At 43.5% G+C, this 18,479-nt stretch overlaps 1 protein-coding gene across 1 annotated transcript in view; it reads right to left on the bottom strand.

Moving 5' to 3' along the window:
• LOC121003681 (microsomal triglyceride transfer protein-like) overlaps positions 1 to 18,479 on the bottom strand; it is an 86,352-nt gene that overhangs the window by 53,554 nt on the left and 14,319 nt on the right. Inside the window, exons 4-5 of the mRNA XM_040435549.1 lie at positions 12,110 to 12,217; positions 10,521 to 10,637 (exon numbers count right to left, since the gene is read on the bottom strand). Coding sequence (XP_040291483.1) covers positions 10,521 to 10,637; positions 12,110 to 12,217 — 225 coding nt within the window. The remainder of the gene's footprint in view (positions 1 to 10,520; positions 10,638 to 12,109; positions 12,218 to 18,479) is intronic.

Here is an 18,479-nt window from a genome sequence, read left to right on the forward strand (position 1 = left end):
ACATTTTCTTGTACATTGCTAATGCTAAAAGATAAACTCTTGCTCGAGAACAGTTTCATCCAGCTGTGATAAAGTAACATTTAATGGGGACACTAGTTTTCTGAAGATGGGGAGTTTATTCAGGGATCTACTCTTATATTTGGAACTTGAAATACATTTCCCCCCTAATACTAGATACTGGCAACCACCTCAAAGTTTATTTTTGCCTTCCTCAGGCATCAATATAGTAGGATTAAAGGTTGGATTTGATGAACCTGTATCTCTTTTCAATATGAACTATGAAACTAATAGAAACTAATAGAGATTGCTATTTTCTATTCTGATGTGACAGCGTGATTTGCACAAATGACAAGAGAAATTGAAACGTGTAAAAGGGCATTGTTATCCATAAGGTCTATATTCATTTAGGGGGTTCGAAACACTTGTAATTTCTGGTTATCATTTTTTTATACATAACCCTATGTTAGGTAAAATGAGAATATAACTGATGTTTACTTGGATTAAGACCAGTTTCTAAAGTCAATGAACAGAGAACTTTCAAAAAAAAAAAAAAAAGTAAGGACACTCAAGCCAGAAGAACATATTGGATAGCTGCCTAGAATGTAGGAATTATGAAACTGCTGACGCAAGTACTGGACTTCACCTGTCAGCTTGCCCTGACCCTTCAAGCTAGACCACAGACAGTTCCAAAGGTGAGTTATCGATAGGAATGCGACCACCAACTATCATTTTAGTATAAAAAGTCTCTTAAGCGTCTAAACTTAAAAGGGGTTGTCGAAGAGCCATGACAGCAGTGTTATAATAATTACAAATGTATAAGTATATAAAACTATATGAAAATGTAACTTACTATCCCAAACCCCCAGTTGTTCCAGGCTGTGATGTAATCGTTTACTGCAATGAGAGTCTGAAAGTAGCTGAGCGCTGGCTCGGCTATTACTGGCAGTCTCATAGTAGTGAATGGAGAGGATACTGTGCATGCGTGGTGTGTTCTCCTTCACTTCGGGGGCCCTGTACTGGAAATAGCATTGGGTCCCAGAGGTGGGACTTGCACCTTTCTGACATTTGTGGCATATCGTATATTGTAATCACAGAGTACCTTCACCAGTATAAAACGTAACCTTTACTGATGATCATTAAATCACCCAATTTGTGCGCTTAAAAATCAATTAACAAAGAGTCTGGGCGGGACAAGGAAAAGAAATTGAGTCACTCTCACACTTGCCCTATCAAGCCTTGGGCCCTGCCTACCAAAACGGAATGGCCGCCCCGATAGGAACCTCCTGATAGGTCCTATATGTCCCTAACAAGAGATAGATACTGCCACCCGAGAAGAGACCTAATTTGACTAAAGTCCAATAGTAATGTCATAAGTCGATGCATGTATCAGAAACTAATAAAGTTACAACAAAAATAATCGCACATAATACATATATGCTCCCAAATAAACCAGTGGCGTCCAGGTTTTGATCATCAGTGGAAAAGAAAGGAGCACATACCATATGTCCCAGGAAGGCAAACTTTGCCCCAATTCGTTTCTCTGAACCGTTCTCTGGGGTCAGTTCATCAGGGGACCACATACAGGTATAACAAAAAAAACTCCAAAAAATGAACAATGCAAGAATGGAGGCAATAATATGTGTGCGAATCAGATTATAATCTTGTAGTAATACCCAAATGATAATGGTAAATCTCATGGCCATAAAGACAGACAATCCCACATATTTGGGACCAAGTATCACATACCAAATGTCCACAGTGCTGCTACTACTGAGACCCTTTTGAAAATCTACCACACATCATTTAAATACTGATAATCAAAGTATGGCTTTCAATAAAATCGAAATAACAGCAGGATAAGCCAGTCAACATGACAGTTGCTATGACAGAAAGGGGAGGATATGATTATACTTCCCCAAATCCCAGATGAGATGCCAAGCCTGGCAACCCTGGAGTGGGAACTGGAGCAGGACTACCGAGATCTCTTCCACTCCATTGGGAAGGCTCAGCAGGACAGCAAGAAGCCAGACCCAGGTCCAGAGCCCTTCAGCTGGGAGGATATTGTGGATGTTTACTGGGAAGAAACCCAGGTGGCCGGTGGAGATGGGACCGAGGTCTCTCCACCGGTCCTGCAGGGAATTGGGAGCCCAGTCTCCATTCCCCAGTGACAGGCTGAGTTACAGGGGGCAGAGACAGTCGGTCCTGTCCCCCAGCGGCAGTGTGATTTACAGGGAATTGGGAGCCCAGTCTCCATTCCTCAGCGGCAGAGTATTCTACAGGGAATAGAGAGCCCAGTCTCCTTTCCCCAGCAACAGGACACTGTATTGGGAGCAGAGACAGTCGGTCTCCCTGCCCAGAGGCTGGAAATATGTATGGGAGAGGAGCTTGCTACCCCCTCTCCCTATTGGCAGTGTGAATGGCAGGGAATTGGGAGCCCAGTCTCCATTCCCCAGCGGCCGTGTGATTTACAGGGAATTGGGAGCCCAGTCTCTATTCCCCAGCGGCCGTGTGATTTATTGGGAATTGAGAGACCAGTCTCCATTCCCCAGCAGCAGCTTAACTTACCAGGGGGAGACAGTAAGCCCCACAACCGTGCAAATGGGACTGTGGTCTCTGCACTTACAGCACAGGGGGTAGGGACAGTCGGTCCTGTCCCCCAGCAACAGGGCTGTTTAGCCAAAGGGGAGACAGTCGGTCTCCCCCTCCAGCAGCAGAGCTGGGTATCCAAAGGGGAGACAGTCGATCTCCCCCTCCAACAACCAGGCTCCAACCAGGCTTTTTCCGTGGTAGCGCTGGCACCAGGGCAGAGTACCGCTGATCCCTGCCCACAAAGCAACCTCCACTCCAAGCCAGGGAGCAAAACAGAGACCGGGAGTACCAGTTACCAACATAACCTTGGTGGACTCACTGGACAGAGACAGGCTACAAAATTCAACAGGTCCAGTATTTGGTGGTGGGTGGACTGCCAGACTAACTCAGATACCGACCAGCGTAAGGTCAGGTATCTGGTTAGTCTTCCCTGGGAGGGGGAGATGTGTGGCGAAACTAACCTCGCCACTGGGTTTTGGAGGGGCCTGTTTGCCAGCCTCTTGCCCCAGGATTATGGGCCCTCTCATCAGCCCATGCTAAACTTTTGAATCCCTGGTCTAATTCGTGCCATTTTGGGATATGTTAAATGTCTATGTGTACTGTAAAGGGTGGGACATTGTATATTTGAGTAGTGATGTCTGTCCTATTGTCTCCACGTGTGTATTGGCGATTTCCCAGGATTTTGTGTGGGAGTGTTTTACTGTATTGTACGTGTTTATTGGTTGTTTTTACAAAACCCTGTGGGTGGTAACCTTGTTGGAAAATGTGTATAAGTCAATGCTTGTGTGTTCAATAAAGAGTTCCTGTTTTTACCCTTCATCATGTTGAGGCTGGTGTTTGGGTAACTGATCAACACTGGGGGATTGCTATACGCTGAAGATTTGCTATACTCCCCTGGCTATAACTACTAGCTCTTGTAAGAGCTGTTCCTGCTCTCTGGATTTAGGAGAGGTTCACCCACTGGAGCCTGGAGCCTTGTCGTAGGTCCAGGGTGGGTATGAGACGGCGAGACCTCAACCAAGCTTCGGCGGTTTGTGGGGTCTGCGGTGCTTACAGTGTCAAGTGGAGTGCTTGGAGTCCTCGGGAAGCGCTAGGAGCATCCATCGACGGAGGTACCCAGTCGGGGTGCCAGGAGATCCGTTACAGTAATCACAAGGCATCACAATACATATGGAGTTAATCACAACTTTCCAAATTTTGCACTTAAAAAATACAATATTTGTGCTTTGACGGACTCATTATATAGGAAATGTTATTGCACATATAAGGTGCCCCCACAAAACATGTCACTGGTAACCTGTGGCATTTTTTTTTATGGGGGAATGTTTTATGTGCAATACCCAGCACTTCAAATGTTTTAAATACCTTTTTTAGAAGTTCAGAGGTCCAGGTGTGTGGAGAAGGACGGCAGTCATGGCGTTGGTCGCAGAGTTCGACTCCCAGATGAAAAGAAGAAGAAACTGCTCCACGTGCAGACTGCTGGAGAATGATTTCTCCCACGCTCCCTCTCTCTCTCTGATGTCACTTCCTCTCACTAGCAGAGAGAAGGAGGGAGGGAGTGACTGAAGACAGCGCCGCCCTTCGCTAGCATCACTCACAGCTGATCGCCGCGCCGGCAGTGACAGCTGATTGTCCGCTGCTGATACCTCATCGCCCGCCGCCGACACCTCATCGCCTGCCGCGGCCGCCACTGACTGACATCTCATGGCCAGCCGCTTAGGGTCACCACTCGCCGACGTTCACCGCCCGCCGCCGCTCACCGCCGCTCACCGCCAGCTGTCAGGTGAGTAAGTCTGCAGTTTGAAATTAATCCTGTGCCCGGGTCTGAGAACGGCTTGTACCCGGGCACAGGATTACAAACACGGACTGTCCGGGTCATTCCCGTACGGGTGGCAACCCTAGGTGGAATGCAAATACAGAAGGTAAATCACAGCTATTACTGATAATACAGAAAAAAGGACAGAGAAACTATTGGGCATAAAAATAATTGTACAGATGAGCAGCCACTATATCCTGTTACTACAAGAAGATAAATTGACTACTGAAAAATAGTATTTAGCCATATATCATTGTCACTTCATATCAGCTTAGCGGATGAGGGATGGGGAGGTAAAATGAGAGGTTACTATCCCTCATATTATCATGGCAATATGCCACAAATGTTGAGATACAGTAAGACAACCCCTTTAAGGGCTCATGCACACGACCATATGTATTTTGCAGTCTGCAAAACACAGATTTGCAAAAAATACAGATGACGTCCATGTGCATTCCGTATTCTGCGGAACAGAACAGTTAGCCCCTAATAGAACAGTACTATCCTTGTCCGTAATGCGGAACGGACAAACAGAAACGGAATGCACACAGAGTAACTTCTGTTTTTCTTGCAGACCCATTGAAATAAATGGTTCTGCATATAGTCCGCAAAGACGGACACGGAAAGAAAATACATTCGTGTGCATGAGCCCTAAATGAGAGAATAACATAGCTCTCAAAATAAAAATTTCAGGACCTTGTTAAACTTTGGACACTCAAGCGGAATGTCTACACGTACCATTTTCACCTAGGCTCTTGTCAATGTCTTTTCTTCTGCTATTAATTAAAAACACAGCGAAAGAGTAACAAAAATCAGTTTGAAATGAAAATGCCATGTGAACATACAGTAAGGCTCATACATATGGCTGAATTTATGATTCCCCCACACCACTTTTCTTGCATAATAAAGGTCTCAAGCCCCATGTTTGTTAATCTTTAAATGACAGTTGCAAAATATTTTGTTGCAAATGTCGTTTCTCTGCCGCCCTCGCTACTTTGCCTAAAAGGAGGTGTGGTGAGGGTAGAGGAGACGGGGCCAGTGGGTCTGGCCATTTATCTTCAATTATCAGAAATTGTGGCATGCTTCATTGGACTCCACATATGTTTCATTCTAGAGGTAAATGGCTTTGTACAGGGAGTGCAGAATTATTAGGCAAATGAGTATTTTGACCACATCATCCTCTTTATGCATGTTGTCTTACTCCAAGCTGTATAGGCTCGAAAGCCTACTACCAATTAAGCATATTAGGTGATGTGCATCTCTGTAATGAGAAGGGGTGTGGTCTAATGACATCAACACCCTATATTAGGTGTGCATAATTATTAGGCAACTTCCTTTCCTTTGGCAAAATGGGTCAAAAGAAGGACTTGACAGGCTCAGAAAAGTCAAAAATAGTGAGATATCTTGCAGAGGGATGCAGCACTCTTAAAATTGCAAAGCTTCTGAAGCGTGATCATCGAACAATCAAGCGTTTCATTTAAAATAGTCAACAGGGTCGCAAGAAGCGTGTGGAAAAACCAAGGCGCAAAATAACTGCCCATGAACTGAGAAAACTCAAGCGTGCAGCTGCCAAGATGCCACTTGCCACCAGTTTGGCCATATTTCAGAGCTGCAACATCACTGGAGTGCCTAAAAACACAAGGTGTGCAATACTCAGAGACATGGCCAAGGTAAGAAAGGCTGAAAGACGACCACCACTGAACAAGACACACAAGCTGAAACGTCAAGACTGGGCCAAGAAATATCTCAAGACTGATTTTTCTAAGGTTTTATGGACTGATGAAATGAGAGTGAGTCTTGATGGGCCAGATGGATGCCAGCAAGGTGGAGGTGGAGTACTGGTTTGGGCTGGTATCATCAAAGATGAGCTTGTGGGGCCTTTTCGGGTTGAGGATGGAGTCAAGCTCAACTCCCAGTCCTACTGCCAGTTTCTGGAAGACACCTTCTTCAAGCAGTGGTACAGGAAGAAGTCTGCATCCTTCAAGAAAAACATGATTTTCATGCAGGACAATGCTCCATCACACGCGTCCAAGTACTCCACAGCGTGGCTGGCAAGAAAGGGTATAAAAGAAGAAAATCTAATGACATGGCCTCCTTGTTCACCTGATCTGAACCCCATTGAGAACCTGTGGTCCATCATCAAATGTGAGATTTATAAGGAGGGAAAACAGTACACCTCTCTGAACAGTGTCTGGGAGGCTGTGGTTGCTGCTGCACGCAATGTTGATGGTGAACAGATCAAAACACTGACAGAATCCATGGATGGCAGGCTTTTGAGTGTCCTTGCAAAGAAAGGTGGCTATATTGGTCACTGATTTGTTTTTGTTTTGTTTTTGAATGTCAGAAATGTATATTTGTGAATGTTGAGATGTTATATTGGTTTCACTGGTAAAAATAAATAATTGAAATGGGTATATATTTGTTTTTTGTTAAGTTGCCTAATAATTATGCACAGTAATAGTCACAGATATCCCCCTAAAATAGCTAAAACTAAAAACAAACTAAAAACTACTTCCAAAAATATTCAGCTTTGATATTAATGAGTTTTTTGGGTTCATTGAGAACATGGTTGTTGTTCAATAATAAAATTAATTCTCAAAAATACAACTTGCCTAATAATTCTGCACTCCCTGTATATACGGGGGAGATATAGCAATGTCACTGCACCTGGAAAGGTTCTTGATTTGCTCTCCAAATGTATGAAGTCCATGCAACACAACTTTATATTTGCAACATGCTAGACACAACTCTATTGAAGACAACTTTTCTGCCAACTTTTTATCTAGTTGCTCCTTCATGTGTTGCACTCTTAGACAGATTTTGAAACATCTTGTGGTCAAAAACTATCCCAGTTCCAAGGGTGTCTAAAAAGTAGTGTAAAATTCTGTTTGTATGAAGCCCTTGTGGTGCATTGTGTCACATCTTTCCCTAGACAGTGACAGCCATGCGAAGTGTCCCATAAGCACAAGTTATATATGTGTTATCATAGTTTCCCACCCTTCAGCCTACTGAATGTGTGTGAGCACCATGAAATTCTTCTCTAAGGTCCTTTGGCATGAACAAAGTCCGGAGTGTGCCTCGTGTAAGGTTTCTTGAAATGTGTGCTGTAATAAAGTTCAAGGCAACTACGCTAAGTCACAATACATTGAAATTATTGCATAACTGACTGTAATATGCAGAAAATATGTCAAATATATAAGGCTAGATATAATATTTCTTCTTAACGGTTGTTTATAGCCACAAAAGTTGAATGTGTGATTAGTAGGATCAGGATGTATGGATAACATTTTTGGTAGCACCATTTTCCTGGGCTAGAATACATAAGGATTTTTTCAAGGAAATCTAATCTAAAGAAGTAAAGGAACTGCAGAGAATGAAGAAAAACATGGCTACTTTCTTCTAGAAACGGTACTAAACCTGTTCATAAGTTATCTCTGGTATTGCACATCACCTCCATAGAGTGAATTGAGCTGCAATACTACTCACAACCTGTAAAATAGTATGGCACTTTTTCTTTTTTTGAAAGAAATAAATTTTTCTAATCCTGTAAAACACCTTTTAAGTTACAACTCTGTGTTATTACTTAAAGAGAACCTGTCACCATGAAAATGCAGTGCAGTTTGCAGACCGTATATTATAGAGCAGCAGGAGCTGAGCAGATTGATATACAGTTTTGTGGGAAAATATTTAGTAAAACTTGTGTTTCATTCATTTGAATTAAAGTCGATCCTATCAGTGATTGACAGCTATGGCTTCGTTCACATCACCGTTCAGCCTTTGAAGTCAAGAAGATGGTCCTATCAGTGACTGACAACCTTTTCTCTATGACTGTGCATACAGTGCATACAGAGAAAGGCTTCGTTCACGTCACAGTTTAGCCTTTCCGTTCGTCCTGCTTCATTTAAGAGCAGGAGAGCGGAAAGGACAGAGAAGGCACATAACTGAGCCAAACAGAGCCCTTAGGACCCAATAGACTATAATGGGGTCCGTTATGTTTCCGCTCAGAAGATGATTTTGAAGCGGAGACAAAAGTCCTGCATGCACAACTTTTGTCTCCACTCCAAAATCATCTTCTGAGCGGAAACATAACGGACCCCATTATAGTCTACGGGGTCCTTAGGCTCAGTTCGGCTCAGTTATGTGCCTTCTCCATCCTTTCCGTTCTCCTGCTCTTAAACGGAGCAGGAGAATGGAAAGCCTGAGAGAGAAGGTTGTCAGTCACTTATAGGACCATCTCCTTGACTTCAAAGCTCAGAAAGAGCAGCAATTTAATTGAATAAAATAAAAGTTATACTGAATATTTGCCCACAAAACTATATATCAATCTCCTCAGCTTCTCCTGCTCTATAACATGCTGGCTGCAGCTCAGTCATCATGTTCTACGCGACACTCGGGAACTCATAAAGGCTTGGACGTCCACTTAAGACAACAGTGGTGGATGATCACAGAATCCTTTCCATGGTGAAGAAAAACCCCTTCGCAACATCCACCCAAGTGAAGAATACTCTCCAAGAAGTAAGTGTATCACTATCTAAGTCTACCATAAAGAGAAGACTTCATGAGAGCAAATAGAAGTTTCACCAGAAAGTGCAAATCATAAATCAGCCTCAAAAATAGAAAGGCCAGATTAGACTTTGCCAAAACACATCTAAAGAAGCCAGCCCAGTTCTGGAACAGCATTCTTTGGACAGATAAAACTAAGATCAACCTGTACCAGAATGATGGGAAGAAGACAGTATGGAGAAGGCTTGGAATGGCTCATGATCCAAAGCACACCACATCCTCTGTAAAACATGGTGGAGGCAGTGTGATGGTATGGGCATGCATGGCTTCCAATGGCACTGTTGTCACTAGTGTTTATTGACGATGTAACTAAATGCAGAAGCAGCCAGATGAATTCTGAAGTGTACAGGGATATACTTTCTGCCCAGATTTAACCAAAGCCAGCAAGTTTGATTGGACAGCCCTTCACAGTACAGATGGACAATGACCCAAAATATATTGTGAAAGCAACCCAGGAGTTTTTTAAGGCAAAGTGGAATATTCTGCAAAAGCCAAGATAATCCTTAGATCTCAACCTGATCGCACATGCATTTTACTTGCTTAATGCAAAACTTAAGACAGAAAGACCCACAAACAAGCAACATCTGAAGACAGCTGCAGTACAGGCCTGACAAAGCATCACAAAGGAGGAAACCCAGTGGATGGTGATGTCCATGGGTTCCAGACTTCAGGCAGTTATTGCCTGCAAAGGATTCTCTACAAACTACAAAGTATTAAAAAGGAACATTTTATTTATAGTAATAAAGCCCCTGAAATGAGGAGGCTTTATAGAAAAATGGTTGCAATTCCTAAACTTTTCACAGGATATTATTGTTCAACCTCTTGAATTAAACCTGGAAGTCTACACTTCAATTGCATCTCAGTTATTTCATTTCAAATCTGGCATGCAGAGCCCAAATCACGAAGATTATGTCACTGTCCAAATATTTCTGGAGCTAGCTGTAACTATAAAAAAAGTTATGGGTGGCAGAATATGGTGATGGAAAGAAAAATAAAATTTCCAAAGTTTTTTTTTGTATTAAAACAAGAAAAAAATATTAAAATGTGGTATCACTATAATCATACTGACCCTGAGAATGAAAGTAACAGGTTATTTTTAGTATATAGGGACTTCATAAAAACAAAACCCTAAAAGAGTCAGAATTGTGTTTTGTTTTTTCCAACTCCACCCCTTTGGAATGTTTTCCATTACATCATATGCAACATTAGATAGTGCCATTAGAAAGTATAAGTTGCAAAAAACAAGCACCTATGTGAACAGAAAAATAAAAATTATGTCTCCGGGAAGGCAGGGAGTGAAAAATGAAAACACAAAAATGGAAAAGGGGTTAAAGGATCTATACAGGAAAAATCTGTTTGTTTGTTTTTTACCAGAAATAATATTACTTTTGTTTATGGGCTATATGTGGCATTGCAGATCAGCCATATGCAGTTGAATGCCAAGGCCGCTCATCACAAAAGAGAGGTGCTGTTTTTGGGGGGAAAAGGCAGAATTTTTCTAATCCTGGATTACCCTTTTAACAACCTTTTAGAACAAACAACATGGTCTCACCTTATAATCGGATTCATAACCAAATTCTGATCCTATGCAGCTATTAACATCTTTTGTCTTGCTGATGATATCCTTGGACATGTTGTAAGTTACTTGACATCTCCCTGAAACATCTTTCTAAAACATATAAAACTATTACATTAACTTTCTCATAAAATTTAAAAAAAAATCGGAAATAGCATTATTAGAGCATATTGTACTGGAGGCCTGAATGGATGGTCCTCTTGGGCCTAAATGGAAGGAGGGGAACGCAAGTGTCGCTTTTGCTCCAGTTCTTGCTTTGAAATAAGGATGCAGCAAAAACAGGGAGAAACATAGCATGTGGGAATTTAGTGTAAGCCAATACTTTGTAGGGTTAAAGTTTATTATTTAATCAAACACCAAAAGCAACAGAGGTTTCCCAGCTTATTACAAATCTGGTTGATAGATATACTGTACTTAGAACATTTGAATGGTAATGTATATCCTCAAGGCTCCTGAACTGTTCTGCAGTAGCTCCAGCACCAGGAATACAGTACAATGCTCCATGCTTATTGGCAATGGTTCTGGGTGTCGGACCCCCCACTGATTAGATCTGGATGGCCTATCCTGAGGATAGACCTCAATATTAATGAACGGGTAAACCTCTTTAATATGCAGCAGTTATAGTCTTACAGTCATTGTAATAAGTGTGTATATTAACTTGTATTTTTGTCACAGTTTTCCTGTAGCCACCACTTTTACAGCTCGGAATATACATTACTCATCTACCAGATGTGCAGACTTGCAACATCCCATAATTCCTTTTGGTGCCTTATTATTAAAAATGCAAACAATAATTTGCCAAGTTTCAGACGGGCAGCAAATCAGATTTTGTATTTCGAAGAATAATTGAATTTTAAAAGAGGGTTCCAGGTCTAAGGCTAGTTTCACACTGATGGTAAGAGATCTAGCAGGTTGTTCCGCGTAGCATTTATGCTAAGCCGATTCCCTGCCTATTTGTCGGATGTGGCCGGATCTCCGCCGGACCCCATTATAGTTAATCTAGAGAGCTCCGGCAGGCTGTTCTCTTACCGCTAGTGTGAAACTAGCCTTACTTTGAATTCATAAGGCCATCCGAATTCCCACGTACTGTCACTTTGCAATGTACTTATATTATGGTCCCAATCTGGTGCTTCTGATGAGCGTCCCACCACCCTTTATCTCATCCTACAGTACTGCTGTAGATTACATGGTACACATTCAGCATGTGATCTTTCCTAGCTTGATTTAAGCCCCAAAATAAGATATGCGTCATCAAATTTGACATCATGTGCATGTATGGGCTCTTGAGAAAAGCTAGTCCTCTAATCCTAGATTCCACAACCAGCTCTAAAATCTCAGACTGACAATCAAAGAAGAGAGGGCCGGGGCAGCGTTATTGGCGGAGTCATGCTGTGCTAAATTGAGCAGCCGCACCCGCAATGCATCAAAAACCTTATTTGCACAAAACTAAAAAGAAGCATTTCTCAGGATTAGAGGAATGGATATTTTCAGGGAATCTACCCTACATTGAGGTATGCCTACTATGAAATATAGAGGTGATCGACTCCCTTCTCATAGTCACTTACCTCTAAATGAGTCCCGGAGAGTGGTTGGAACTGAAACAGACTGACGAGTCCCCTTTTTATATCAAGCACTTGGCTATCATCTTCACCTGTAGTGTACAGGCCTATAACCTGGAAAAAAGGCACACATTGAACTAGTATTAATGCAGGGCCTATAATAATTCATCTTAGCAAAGTGCTTGATTCAAAATTGCATTGTTCAGGTATACAGTATGATGGCATTGTTTCCGTATGCAGTGTTATTTAGCAATGAGGTATGGAGACAAGATTCAGGTGTAATGTATTGCAGGTTTATTTAGGTGTACCATGTGATGGCATTGTTTAGGTACACAGTATTATTTAGGAGGGTGGTATGGAAACATGGTTCAAGTGTACTGTATTGCGGGTTTGCTCAGGTGTACAGTATGATGGCATTTGTTAGGTATACTGTGTTACTTAGGAGTGCTATATGAAGACATTATTCGGGTGCACTCTTGTCAGACAGCCAGGGAGACAGACGCAGTCTCTCCGGAAGCATATCACCAAGCAAAGACGTGTCTCTCATTCTCCCAGGTGGTCTCTGGCCCTCTGGTGGGAAATCCCTCACTCCTCGCTGGCCACTAGGGGCGGGTTGTCATCCCCGGAGGGCGGAGCTAGTAAAGGGTCATGCTTTACGCGTGCACGTCACTCTGTGAGATCCACTCCGGATCTTGGTACTGCTGGGAGACGGGACACCATCATTCCCAGTACTGATGCTGGTCAGGGGTCCCGAGATGCTGGAACCCCTAGCATCAGCTGTTGCCAGGTAACCACTGTTGTCATGTCTCCTGACTTGAACATGTGGTGGGAGGTTCCTTCCTCTGCACGCTCTCATCCCTCACCTGTGCTTCCCTGGTCTAAGGGTGGAGATTGGGTGTGACCTCAGCAGTGTCGGGTGATCTGTGGAGGGATATTTAAACCTGGTCTTTTCCCTCACTCACTGTTGATTATTCAGTTGCTTCCCTGGCTGTGGATCTGAAGCTATCTGGTGAGTGGTTTCTCTGGTTATTGACTCTGGCTTTGGTTTTGGTTGTCTTCTGGTTCTTGTGCCTTGGCTTACGTTTACTGACCATTCTCGTGTTTCCCTATTGACCACTGCATAGTGTCACAGTATTTACTTTGGGTTTTTGCCTAACTGCGGCCAGTGTGCCCAGCTGCCCTGCTATTTGACACCTGGGAAGGACTCTGCCAAAGTCCCCCTTCCTGCTGGAGGCGGGTGAAGAGTACCCCGGCCCCCAAGGGTGTTCAGAGTGCGACGGCTTGTGCAAAGTGTTTCTGGTACACCGCGTTTTCTGGCCCTCAGTTTGGATTTATCTTTGCATTAGCATTACAACTGTATTGCGGGTTTATACAGTGCGATAAGGAGACATTATTCAGGTGTATTGTATTGTGGGTTTATTCAGGTATACAATATGATGGCATTGTTTAGTTATACGGTATTTAAGAGTGTGGTATATTGTTCAGGTGTACTTTTGTTCTGGTTTATAGTGTAATGTAATTTTTAGGCACACTGTATTTAGGAATGCGGAATGGAGGCATTATTCGGGTGTACGGTATTGCACTTTTGTTCTGGTGTAAAGTATGATGGTATTTTTAGGCATTCTGTACTTGAGTGCAGTAAAGAGGCATTGTTCAGGTGTACTGTATTGCGGTTTAGTTTAGGTATGCTGAATGGCAATATTATTGAAGAGAAATGAGATCTTTGAGATTGTGTAACAAATGCCTATGTATCCATATCTATTTAGATGCACTTGCAGTCGTATGTACATTAACTCCCCCTACACTTTGACCAAGTTCTGTGTTCGCCCCTGTGACCAGAAATGGTATTCAAGGGAATGGGGATGTTATTTAAAAACTACTCTGGTAAAGACCTGCCCATACATTACTGTGATCGTGTATAACTGAACGATGCAAAACAATACAGGATTTTTCAGATATTTTTGAATATATTCAGGGTAAAGTAATTATTAACAATAAACTGTGTGTTTTGAGATTAGTTGTATAATGTTATAAGCCTCAAAAAGGGGTTGTGGGGACGACAGATTTTGATGACCTGTCTTTGATACCCAGCAGCCCCGCTGATAAACTGTTTTGGCAGAACTGGAAACTGTACTGTGTACGGTATGATGTGCTGGGGTACTGCAGCTGAGATCCATTTCATGTAACTGAGAGCTGCACTGCAGAAGCTACATAGTGTACAGAGACGTCTTCTTCCACTCCGTACATCGTATCATTTCCTGCACCTCTGCTGCCCAAAATAGCTGATCTGTGTAGGATTATAGGTTATCAATATCTGTTGTATACCGTACATAGTGATATCACAGCCATGCAGATTTGTCTCAGAAAATAATACGTGTAAATATGTGAATTAATGGATGAACTGTGCAGAAAAAAATACTAATCAATGAAAAAAAAAACAATACAAGCATTTGTAATAAAATGTTACCCCCATTTAAATTTCTATAATTATCAATAGCAGAATTGTAAAAATGTGGAGTGTATAAAAGTGCCGCGTACCAGGCACAGAAATGTATAATTTTACTAACTGGTAATATTTGCTATGAAGTGACTGCTCCATCAGCGCAGGGCGACGCTTAGAGATGCTGAGCAGAGAGAAGAAGCTCCTGTGCAGTATATTCTCTTCTATCCAGGGTGGAGCTGCCATCTAGTGTCCAAACCAATGCTGCTCAGACAGTGTACATACTGTATACGGTTTTACAGATGTAGCTCAGCTTTTTGATGGAGGGTGTGCAGATTTATTATAAATGTATTCATAGATCTGTGTTCTCTTGTGTATTGATCGTTACAATGATCATGGCTGTTTTTCATTGACTTAAAGTAATATCACTTGATCGGTCACATTCTTATGACTATGGCCTTCAAATCTGTAACATCTCCCTTGGGTAAGATTAGGAATTGTCTGTTTATCTGTGGGAATGAGGCTGGGGACATTGCAATTATCAAGGTCAAATTCAACCACTTTATTTATTGGATATCTCAGCACTAAAACTGCTGGATGTACTCACAAAAGTAGAGGTTAAAGGGGTATTCTGGTTGGTATAAGCAATCACCATCCCCAGAATAGGTGATAACCAATAGACTGGTGGGAGACCCCCGCCAATTACAAGAATGGAGACATAGCACCCTTCGGAGCCCCTCTGAAATGACCGGAGAAGCAGTTCAGAGGAGCCCATCTCTGTGGGAGTTCTGGAAATGGCCAAGCACTGTACTCTGCATTCTCTGGATCTCCTGTAAAGATAAATGGAGCAGCAGTGCACATACTCCATCTTCTGCTCAATTCATTTTGGAGGGCTCCGAGAAGTGCAATGTCTCAATTTTCTTGATTCATGGGGTCCCCAGCAGTAGGACCTTCTGAATGATATAACTTCTAATAACTGGTATACCCCATTAATTGATCAATGGTGGCAGGAGAGCAGCAGAGGTATAGCCATAGTGGGTACAGAGGTAGCAGTTGGACATAAGACCTTGCGTCCGAGGGGCCCAGAGGCCAATAGAATTTTTCTTTTTTCTGGACAACTTATCCCAAAATAATGGACAGCCAATATTTTTTACGGACAAATTGGAAAACCAGAATGAATGATAAAGATTCTCTGTAGAGTATGTCTATAGCTCAACATACTGATAATAACTCATTACCAGTATTTACAGTGAGCTGCAAAATGATGAGAATTACCGCCAAAATCTAGTAAAGTACCACCAGTGTCACAGCTGTATGTGAGCAACAATAGTATACACAGTAAAAGAGCTACTGACCGGACCCAAACTAGGGAGGATAAAGGGTGACCCCTGTCAGACCCTCAAAGCTCTCCCTATTCTGCTAAAGCACATGCCCGGATCCAAATGGCGGAACGAGGCATGCCCACGTGCCTAAGACTGATGACCACTGTAACCCCTACAATAGTGGAAGGGGCACGGCCACCGGTGCCCTACTCAGTATATGGAGGGAACCGTGGCCACCTCAGATCCAGTCAGAAAATAATCAGGTACACAACAATGTCTGTACACTTAGCTGAAGGTGTTGCAGCCGCAGAGAAGACGGATCCAAGGACAGCTGGCAATATCCGGAGTGCTTGCTGCAGCAGAACACAGGTCCAGTGAACTGAAAGCTACAAGTGAAGATACTAAAGCAAGAGCTACAACTGAAATGAGAACTATAATCCACGCCCTACAATAGGAGGAGGGGTGATATAAAGAGAGGGAAATCAAACGCATGAGGAACAGCTGGGAGGAAGGAAACCAAAAGTAAACAGAGCAGTGAGAACTCCTCCCAGCTCTAGTAGTGACATCATCACAGGGGTGGAGAAACAGAGCTGTGAGAACGTCCCAAAGCTCTGGTAGTGACAGTGCCCCCCCCTCTACGGGTGGACTCCGGACACCCAGGACCCACCTTCTCAGGATGAGCCCTATGAAATGCCCTGATGAGGCGAGTGGCTTTAATGTCCGACACCGGAACCCACATCCTCTCCTCAGGACCATAACCCTTCCAATGAACGAGGTACTGAAGAGAACCGCGGACAATGCGAGAGTCCACAATTCTGGAAACCTCAAACTCCAGATTGCCATCAACCAAAATCGGAGGAGGAGGCAAAGAGGAGGGTACCGTGGGCTGGACATATGGTTTTAAGAGAGATCTGTGAAATACATTATGTATCTTCCAAACCCGTGGAAGATCAAGACGGAAGGCAACAGGATTGATGACTGACAAGATTTTATAAGGACCCAATTTCCAGGAGGGAACCTTCAGTTTAATATTTCTTGTAGACAACCACACCAGATCACCCACATTCAGGTCCGGACCAGGCACACGTCTCTTATCAGCCACACGCCTATACCTCTCACTCATCTTTTTAAGATTACTCTGAATCTTTTGCCAAATGGTAGACAAAGACGAGGAAAATCTCTCCTCCTCAGGTAAACCAGAAAGAGCCCCTCCCGAGAATGTCCCAAACTGCGGATGGAACCCATATGCACCAAAGAATGGTGACTTATCAGAAGATTCCTGACGACGGTTGTTCAGAGCAAACTCAGCAAGAGGGAGAAATGAACACCAATCCTCCTGGTTCTCTGCCACAAAACAGCGCAAATATGTCTCCAGATTCTGATTGAGGCGCTCAGTCTGACCATTCGACTGCGGGTGAAAAGCAGAAGAGAAGGACAGCCGAACCCCCAGGCGAGAACAGAAAGCCTTCCAGAACCTGGACACAAACTGCGTGCCTCTATCGGAAACAATATCAGAGGGAATGCCGTGCAATTTAACAATATGGTCGACAAAAGCTTGCGCCAATGTTTTAGCATTGGGTAAACCAGGGAAAGGTACGAAATGAGCCATCTTGCTAAAACGGTCCACCACCACCAGGATCATCGACTTCCCCGAGGAACGAGGAAGATCCGTGATAAAGTCCATGGACAGGTGTGTCCAAGGACGGGAAGGTATGGGTAACGGGAGAAGGGAACCTGAAGGCCGTGAACGAGGGACCTTAGCGCGAGCACGCGTCTCACAAGCAGCTACAAAACCCTCCACCGACTTACGAAGAGCCGGCCACCAAAATCTCTGAGCAATGAGATCTACCGTGGCTCTACTCCCGGGGTGACCAGCAAGAACCGTATCATGATGCTCCTTAAAGAGTTTGTGACGTAGCTCAGGAGGCACGAACAACTTCCCAGAAGGACAACGGGCAGGTGCCTCAGTCTGGGCAGCCTGGACCTCGGCCTCCAAATTGGAATATAGAGCAGAAACAACTACCCCCTCCGCCAAAATGGGACCCGGGTCCTCGGAGTTTCCTCCTCCCGGAAAACAGCGAGAGAGAGCATCAGCCTTCACATTTTTTATCCCAGGTCGGAATGTAACAACAAAATTGAATCTGGAGAAGAACAGAGACCATCTGGCCTGTCTCGGATTCATATGCCTGGCCGACTCCAAGTATGCCAGATTCTTATGGTCGGTAAAAACGGTGATAGGGTGCCTGGCCCCCTCCAACCAATGGCGCCATTCCTCGAAAGCCAACTTGATGGCCAACAACTCCCTATCTCCCACATCATAGTTTCTCTCTGCCGGGGAGAGTTTTTTAGAGAAAAAGGCACAGGGTCGCCATTTGGCAGGAGAAGGGCCCTGGGACAAAACCGCACCCACACCCACCTCGGAAGCATCCACCTCAACAATAAAAGGTAAGGAAACATCGGGATGCACCAAGACGGGAGCAGACGCAAAACTCTCTTTAATCTTAGAAAAGGCTGCAAGCGCCTCCTCCGACCAAGAGGAAAAATCCGCCCCCTTTTTTGTCATGTCAGTAAGGGGTTTGACAACAGAGGAATAATTCGAAATGAACTTTCTGTA

Source organism: Bufo bufo, chromosome 6 (assembly GCF_905171765.1).
Source record: "Bufo bufo chromosome 6, aBufBuf1.1, whole genome shotgun sequence".
Classification (NCBI taxonomy): Eukaryota; Metazoa; Chordata; class Amphibia; order Anura; family Bufonidae; genus Bufo; species Bufo bufo.